Source organism: Saccopteryx bilineata, chromosome 1, assembly GCF_036850765.1.
Source record: "Saccopteryx bilineata isolate mSacBil1 chromosome 1, mSacBil1_pri_phased_curated, whole genome shotgun sequence".
NCBI lineage: Eukaryota > Metazoa > Chordata > Mammalia > Chiroptera > Emballonuridae > Saccopteryx > Saccopteryx bilineata.
The window spans coordinates 144,147,869-144,156,652 of NC_089490.1; the positions used below are offsets into that span (position 1 = coordinate 144,147,869).

General features: G+C 51.1%; 1 protein-coding gene across 1 annotated transcript; it reads right to left on the bottom strand.

The window, feature by feature from the left end:
- Nucleotides 1–194: 194 nt before the first annotated feature.
- Nucleotides 195–5,405, bottom strand: KLF1 (KLF transcription factor 1). The gene is made up of 3 exons (XM_066253316.1): nucleotides 5,281–5,405; nucleotides 3,836–4,655; nucleotides 195–855 (listed from the first exon to the last, which is right to left on the bottom strand). The coding sequence occupies exons 1-3, from the start codon at nucleotides 5,365–5,367 to the stop codon at nucleotides 680–682; spliced, it is 1,083 nt and encodes a 360-aa protein (XP_066109413.1). The 5' UTR covers nucleotides 5,368–5,405; the 3' UTR covers nucleotides 195–679.
- Nucleotides 5,406–8,784: the final 3,379 nt, after the last annotated feature.

Genomic DNA, 8,784 nt, shown 5'->3' on the forward strand with positions numbered 1-8,784 from the left:
GAATGGGGGGAGGAGGTGCGGCAAAGCTTGTGGTACCAGAGGGGGTCACTGAGGTTTAGGAAATGAGTGTGAGGGTATGCCCTACACACACACACACACACACACACACACACACACACACATCACCTCTGGGCTTACAGCTTCCATCTTCCAGCCCCCAAAATTCACAAAGTCATGCCACAGCTGAAGCTTTATATAGAAGGGGCATTGTTACAGGACCCATAACCATTCACAGCAGTTGCCAGTCACAATGTGGAGCTTTAGAAATTTCAGTGTAAAGACCCTTTCTAGACCTAGGGGTCACCTCATAACCCCTCCCGCTGTCCAGGGCCGCCTGTGAGCTGGTCTGAGGGTCCACCTTTCTGAGGATCTGTCTCTCTGTCCGAAGTGTCTGGGTGTCCATCTCAGTCCATTTATTTGGCAGTCTGTCTTGCTGGGTCTGGGTGATCATAGGAAGTCTCTGTGTGGCTCCCTGTGGTTGAGGACATGTAGGAGCTTCCATTGCAGGCGCCCACAGGTCTGTCTATGGGCCAGTACTCGATCTTTCCAGCGATCTGTGGGGCCACAAGCCCGGGTGAGGGTCTGTCCGAGGGGAAACCACGCTGCGTGGATCTGCTTTTGTTTCATCCCCAGTTCCCAGAGAAGGTCCAAGTGCCCGGACAGAGGGCGTGGGGGTGGTTCAAAGGTGACGCTTCATGTGCAAGGCCAGATGATCAGAGCGCGAAAAAGCACGTGGGCAGAGTTGGCAGCGGAAGGGACGCTGTCCAGTGTGCTTCCGGTAGTGACGGGTCAGTTCGTCAGAGCGTGCAAACCGCCAGCCGCAGCTATCCCATGTGCAGGCATATGGCTTCTCCCCTGGGAGGGGAGGAAACTGTGAGTGCCATTGTCCACTCCACCCCGCCCCCGGGTCATCCACTGCATCTGGTCCCATTCCTTTGCTCAGCCTTGACCAAAGTTGAGGCACCTAGGGTGCGAAATTTAAGTAGTCACTCATTCTCAGAGGAATGTACCCAGGTCTGGCATCCTGCTACCCCAACCCTTGTTCTGTACCTGCATCTGGCACCATGCTTGTTTTTATTTCCTGGGCCCAAGTCACATCCCCTACTCCTTGCCCCTGAGTCATAAAGTCATCCCATCCTCATCCTATAGCCCTGTCCTGTGTGGTCCAGCCCCTTGCTTGTTCCAGGTGACTCACCAGCTGCTGCCCAGCCCTGCCTCTGGCCTTGACCCTTAGAGCCCCAAAATCCAGGCCCTGTCTAAGATGATTATGTTCTTCCCTTACTACACCTGGTCCCACCGTCTATTCAGACCCCTAGAGCAGCAATTTTCAACAGGTGTGCTGTGGCATACCAGTATACCACAAGAAATTTTATTATTATTATTATTTGCCACAAGAATGTTTTGTTTTGTTTGTTGTTTTTGCAAGAGAGAGAAACAGAGAGAGGGACAGACAGGGAGGGAGAGAGATGAGAAGCATCAATTCTTTGTTGCAGCATCTTAGTTGTTTACTGATTGCTTTCTCATATGTGCCTTGACTAGCGGGCTCCAGCTGAGCCAGTGACCCCTTGCTCAAGCCAGCGACCTTTGGGCTCAAGCCAGCAACCATGGGGTCATGTCTATGATCCCACGCTCAAGCAGGATGAGCCCATGCTCAAGCCAGAGACCTCGGAGTTTTGAACCTGGGTCCTCAGCATTCCAGGCCAATGCTCTATTCACTGCGCCAACCCCTGGTCAGGCCAAACATCACTGGTTTGAATCCCAAGGTCACTGACTTGGGCAAGGGGTCACTGGCTCAGCTGAAGCCCCCGGGTCAAAGCATTATTAGAAAGCAACAATCGATGAACAACTAAGGTGCCACAACTACGAGGTGATGCTTCTCATCTTTCTCCCTTCCTGTCTGTCACCACCCACCCCCTTTCTTGATTAAAAAAAAAAAGAAAGAAAAAGAAAAAAGATTTTTTAATGTAATTAGTTTATTAGTTCATGAGATGAAAAACATTGAAAACTGCTGCCCTGACCTGACCTGTGGTGGCACAGTGGATAAAGTGTCGATCTAGAATGCTGAGGTCACCCTTGGACACCCCAAGCTTTCCAGGTCAAGACACATATGAGCAGAGGCGGATTTAACGGCGGGCACCCTGAGCCCCGACTTCTGAAGGGCCCCGCAAAACCCTAACTTTACACTTTTTTTTCTAATATCACCAAGTTTGGTTTCATATGTGCAATTTTAACATTAATAGTACATAATATTTTTTATTTATTTAAAAATCTGGTTAACATGTATTTTTTTTTCTTTTTGTATTTTTCTGGTTGGAAACGGGGAGGCAGTCAGACAGACTCCCGCATGCGCCCGACCGTGATCCCCCCCCGGCATGCCCACCAAGGAACGATGCTCTGCCCATCTCGGGTGTCGCTCTGTTGCAATCAGAGCCATTCTAGCCCTGAGGCAGAGGCCATAGAGCCATCCCCAGCGACCGGGCCAACTTTGCTCCAATGGAGCCTTGGCTGCGGGAGGGGAAGAGAGAGACAGAGAGGAAGGAGAGGGGGAGGGGTGGAGAAGCAGATGGGCGCTTCTCCTGTGTGTCCTGGCCGGGAATCGAACTCGGGACTCCTGCACCCCAGGCTGACGCTCTACCACTGAGCCAACTGGCCAGGGCCTGGTTAACATGTATTTTTATTTTCCCTGTCTCTCCCTTTTTTTTTAAGGGGCCAAATATTTTCTTCTGCGCCCAGGGCCTCAACCAACCTTAATCCGCCTCTGCTTATGAGAGTTGATGCTTCCTGCTCCTCCCCCCTTCTCTCTCTCTTTCTCTCTCAAATGAATAAAATCTTTTAAAAAACTTTAAAAAGAAAGAAAGAAAGAAAGAAAACTGATGCCTAAAGCATAGGCCTCTCTCTTCCTCCTCTCCACCTCTATTCCGCGGCCTCACCTAAGCCTTCAGCTCCTAGAGATCCGGCATCTCTTGTACCCACCCTACTCCTGTTGGCCAGCAATTTCTTTTTTTTTTTATTTTTTTTTTATTTATTCATTTTAGAGAGGAGAGAGAGAGAGAGAGAGAGAGAGAGAGAGAGAGAGAGAGAGAGAGAGACGGGGGAGGAGCTAGAAGCATCAACTCCCATATGTGCCTTGACTAGGCAAGCCCAGGGTTTTGAACCGGCGACCTCAGCATTTCCAGGTTGACGCTTTATCCACTGCGCCACCACAGGCCAGGCAGCAATTTCTTCTTACTCTCCTGAAACCGATTCTGCATCTGGGCACATGAAACTGACTCTGCCACCTATCTCCCCTCCTGAGCCCCAGACAGAGCCCCTACAAGCCTCCCTCCGTCTCCATGCAAACAACCTACGTTATATACTCCTGGCTCCGGCCCCTGAGCCCCTAACTCTGCTCCCCGCTTGCCACAAACCTGAACCCTTTGTCCCTAGTATGCCAAGCTTGGAGTCTCCCGCAGTCCCTCCTCTAGCTCTTCCTCCTGTCATTTGCCAGGCTTTATGCTCCTCAGCCCGGGCCCAGGTCTTTCCCGTCAATTCTCTGCAACGTTTCTTCAGATTTTCCAAGTCTTCTCTCTGCCCCTACCTGCCTCCCACACCGCTACCTGTCCCTCAGCTATGCTTCTTAGGATCTAGATCCCCTCCCTGGATCCCGCTGTTTCGCACCTTGCTCTGAGGCTCTGCTTTAGCCCCTCCTCTGTTTTTACGGGCCCGCCCCCTGGGCCCGGCCTTCACTTCTAGCCCCTCCCGTCATTCCCGTTTCGCGCTCCGGGGCCACTCTCCATCCACGAAGTCCCGCCTCCAGCCCCGCCCCCGAGCCCGCGCCCCAGCTCCGCTTTCTCACCTGTGTGCGTCCGTAAATGCGCCTTCAGGTGCGAGCTCTTGGTGTAGCTCTTGCCGCAGCCCGGGTACGTGCACGTGTGCGACGCCTGCCTCTTACGTGCCCAGGAGCGCCGGCTGCGCTTGGATGGCGCGGTCTCCGCTGTGCCTGTTGGGTCTCCTGCGGTTCCCTCGAGTCCCGCACCCGCCGTCCTGGGTCCTAGACAATTCAGAAAAGAGGAGGGTGCGGCGGAACCAGGGGCGGGCGCCGGGAGCCCGCGGAAGAGCTGGAAGTGCCCTTGATACTGAGGGGCCGAGTACAGAGCTGGGTACCCGGACAGCAACCCATAGGGGGCGCCGGGCGCCGCAGCCACTGAAAGCCCGGTCCGCGGAAAGTAGCTGCCGGAGGAGCCTCCACCTGGCCCCGGGTACACCGGCTGCAGCGGTAGCGCCTTGGGCTCAGGGGCCAGGGCGGGGCTCACGAAGGCATCGGGGGCAGGGGCTCGTGGGGCCGGGCGCACCCAGCCCGGATGCTCCTCGGGACCCAAGAGCCCAGTCACCAGCCCCGGGCCGCCCGCGTACGCGCCCAGAGTTTCAGGCTGTGGTAGGAAATGCGTCCCGGGACCTTCGCCCGGCGCCAGGGCGCAAGTCTGAGACGCGCCGCCCGGCTCTGGGCCCGGCAGGTTGGTGAAGAAGACATCCAGGTCCCATGCAGTGGCCGGATCCCTATCGTCGTCTTCTTCCTCCCCAGGAGCGTCCTCCGACTTTGGCCTCACGGAGAGGTGTGGCCGGGTGGCATCTGGGGGACCCGGGCCCAAGTCCTGCACCTCCTCAAAGCGCCACCACTGTGGGAGGGAGCCGGAAGCATGAGGCTTCAGTGGTCACCAGGGTACCCTCCTAAGAGGGGCCTGATGCCCTGACCCGGGCGGCTGGCCAGAGGCTCCGGAAAGGGGTCTTGTTTGCTTGTCTGTGATGTCTGTCCCACTCCCTCACACTGCCCCCCTACCCCCCAGCTTCAGGGACAGAGGTGGATAGGGTCTGGCTGGCGACAGGAGATAAGACTTACATTATCTGGAGCTGCACTCAGGCATGGGGGATGGGGTGGCAAGGCCAAGAATGGAGGGGGGGCAGCTTTGCCTCAGTTTTCCCCCAGAGTCTCCCACTCCTTCCCATTCTCCCATGATTAATTCCCAAGATTAATTCTTGGATGTCTTCTAGATACCTTTGTTCTTTCCCCCTGACATCTGGGGTTGTCTTACTGAGCCTAAACCCTCATGGTATTCAGCTCCAAGCCTCAGTTTTTCAAGACAGAAATAGGCCCTTAGACCACATTCAGATTCCTGGACTGGGTTGAGAACCTCCAGCCCTGCCAGCTCTCTGGATTCCAGGGCAAGATACACACCTGATCCCCAAGCTCTGCGACTGCAGCCCCGGACCCCAGCCAGCCACCTAGACCCTGCCTGGCCTCACCTTGAGCAAGTCTTCCTGTGTGTCTGGAAAGGGACCTAGGGCAGTCAGCGTACTGATGGAAGGCAAGGTGGTGTCAGCTGCGGCCATGGCTGGCTGGTGCCCACCCAAGAGCCTCAGGACTCCTCTCCCTCTGTGGCCTCGTGGCTCTGAGGCTCTGATGGCCCCTTGGAGGGCTCCTCTCTGCTCTCAGTTGATTGGCTGCAGCCCCAGATAAGAGTCAGGCAAGGCGTGGGGGGGGGTGTCACCATTTCTGGGGAACAGACTTTGCCATGGCCTGTTTGGGGCAGAGCCTTAAAGACTGACCCTCTATCCAAAACTCAGATGTTTGGGGGCTTGGGATTCAGAGGCTTGGGGGTTCAGTGATAGATAACGTCAGACACTGGTTCCCCAAAGAAGGAGAGGCTTGGGGCATTCTCTCAGTTACCTACCTGGAGAAGGGGTGACAAGCAGAATGGGAATTCTGGGAAGGGGCTTCCAGATCCCCCTTTTACTCAACTGGGGCCCTGCAGCCCTTTCCCTCCCCCCAAAAAAGAAACAACCATGTGATGGCGGGACTTGGCACAAGCTCCCTGCCAGGCCAAGCATTATCAGACACCCCAGATGTTGGAGACTGCTATCAGATAGGGGCCCAGAAGAGCCAAGGCTCTATCCCTGGAGAGTGACAAGGCTAGAAGCTAGGGCTTCACATAGCTTGGCTTGAAATTGCCTGGGTTATGAACTCTCAGGGTTGGAGCCTGGTGGTAGAAGGAGTCCCTGCTAATCAGCCTCCACTTGTCTACCATGGACCCCCTCCCAGGGTGCACTGCAGAGATGGAACTGTGTGGATGTTGAAGCTGGTACCACTACAGTTGGATCTGGAGAAAAGTTGGCCACCTTACCTGGATGGGATGAAACAATTGGATTGGACATCAGGAAGTAGCTGAGGTGCAGGAGATCTGCACCAACCTTTGCCCTGGTTGTTGCTGCTGCCTGATTTTTGCCCCACATTGGCACAGGAATCAAGGTGCTGTACCAGGGATCTCCACTGTGGTACCCTGGGAGCCCAGGGTAAGGGCAACATGGACACACATTACACACATATAGTTTACACATACACATATACAATAAGCAATTACATAGTGACACAAATTCCTAGTCACCTCAGTCACACTGTGTAGTCCCTGCACATATAATTGTGTCTGTACATCACATAAACCATGCAGACAAGAAAGCACAACCATATACTATTTGGTTACACAATGTTGTAGTTACACAATCCCTCAGACATAGAATTCATAATCACACAGGCTGGCTCTGACATAATCACACACAGTTAATCATATACAATCATACAATTACACCAACATGATTTAGCCAAAACTAAACACACATGGGGATTTCTGGATATGTTGTCACAAAACTATAAAAGATGCAGTCAGGCCTGACCTGTGGTGGCGCAGTGGATAAAGCGTCGACCTGGAAATGCTGAGGTCACCGGTTCGAAACCCTGGGCTTGCCTGGTCAAGGCACATATGGGAGTTGATGCTTCCAGCTCCTCCCCCCTCCTCTCTCTCTGTCTTTCTCTCCTCTCTCTCCCTCTCTGTCTCTCTCTCCTCTCTAAAAATGAATAAATAAAATTAAAAAAAAAAACTTAAAAAAAAAAAAAAAAGATGCAGTCACATAATCCTATCAAACACAAACGCAGCCTCAGACACAAAGGTATAAAATCTGGCTGCATCCAACCGTTTACGTGTAATGATGTAGTCATGCACACAACTAATATCAGACACAGATACAGTCACACACAGTACCAGAAAAAATCTACAATCTTTCATAGTCACACCAAATGTCACGGTCACAGTATGTCAGTCACCAATTGCACAGATGCCACTGTCCAACCATAGAGGGTGCACTCATTCAAACTCAGACAACCCACCAACAGGTAATTAAACACCCTGTTAGGGACAGACATGACTTTGCCCAGACATAGGCACAATACCACAGACACAGAGTTGGTGTGCCACAAATGCATCACACAAGAAGACAAAAAATTATCATGTGCTACAAGAGGGGTGAGAGCAAAAAGTAATGTAAAAGCCTGCTCTTCACACCAACTAGAATGACTATAAGCAAAAACAAAACAAACAAAAAATATATAAATTGTTGGCAAGGATGCAGAGAAATTAGAACCCTAGTCCACTGCTAGTTGGACTATAAAATGGTGCAACTACTGTGGAAAACAGTTTGATGAGTCTTCAAAAAGTTACTTAGAGTTACGGTATGATCCAGCAACTCCACTCTTAGGTATATACCCAAGAAAATTGAAAACAGGGACTCAAACACCAGTGTTCACAGCAGCACTATTCACAGTCTTCAACAGGTAAAAACCCATTTATCAGATGAGTGGATAAACAAAATGTGATCTATTCATACAATGGAATATCATTTACCCATAACGGATGAAGCCATAATACATGTTACAATATGGATGAACCTCAAAAACAAGCGAAAGAAACCAGTCACAAAAAGTTACGTATTATATGATTCTATTTATCTGAGATATTGAAAATAGGCAAATCTATAGAGACAGAAAGATTAAGGGGAGGAGAGAATGGGGAGTGGCTGCTAATGGATACAAGGTTTCCTTTTGGGGTGATGAAAATATTCTGAAATGAGATAGAGGTGGTGGTTGCACAACATTGTGAATATACTAAATGCTATTGAATTGTACACTTTAAACAGCTCATTTTATGTTATGTAAATTTTACTTCAGTGAAACAAAATGGCTGGAATTAAGAGTGGTTTTCTGGGGGGGAAAGCAAAATCTCTTTTACGGAGAGATACTGGTTTTAGGACAGTGGTCGGCAAACTCATTAGTCAACAGAGCCGAATATCAACAGTACAACGATTAAAATTTCTTTTGAGAGCCTAATATTTTAAACTTAAACTATATAGGTAGGTACATTTCTTATCCAGGTAGCGCCCGCACGTGGTATTTTATGGAAGAGCCACACTCAAGGAGCCAAAGAGCCGCATGTGTCTCATGAGCCACAGTTTGCCGACCAGGGGGTTAGGACAAGGCATTATCAGGCATGTTTGGCTCTGAAAGATGAGGCAAGAGGGTAAGGGTCCAGAAAGAAAGGCATTTGGCTAGGAAATAAGGCCTCTGGGATGGTGTGAACTTTGAAGGATAACAAGTCCTGAACCTCCATTTGGGTATCCCTCAAACATAGAGAACTCCAGCACTCACAGTAGCTCCAGGGCAGGGAGCTTGGGAAGAAAGGAAGAAGTAGAAGGAGAAAGATCACTGGCTCTTGGAGGAGGGAGGTTTCCAGAAGAATAAGAGCTATGCAGAATCCCAGATATCTCAGGGTAATGATGGACTGCTTGCTGTGTGAGGAAGAAGATTCAAACCTTTTATTTGGATAGCAAGAACAATAAAGGGCCCAGAAAGTGGGAGAGTCCAAGGACACCCAGACCCCAGGCACTTGGTGACTTGCAAGCCAGTGATCACATTCAGATACA

Bases quoted from the DNA above. Each gene is read 5' to 3' on its own strand.
- KLF1 (XM_066253316.1), bottom strand. From the start codon at position 5,367: ATGGCCGCAGCTGACACCACCTTGCCTTCCATCAGTACGCTGACTGCC. The intron at 4,656-5,280 runs GTGAGGCCAGGC...TCCCTCCCACAG, and splicing joins CACAGGAAGACTTGCTCAAG to TGGTGGCGCTTTGAGGAGGT. The intron at 856-3,835 runs GTGAGAAAGCGG...CTCCCCTCCCAG, and splicing joins GCATTTACGGACGCACACAG to GGGAGAAGCCATATGCCTGC.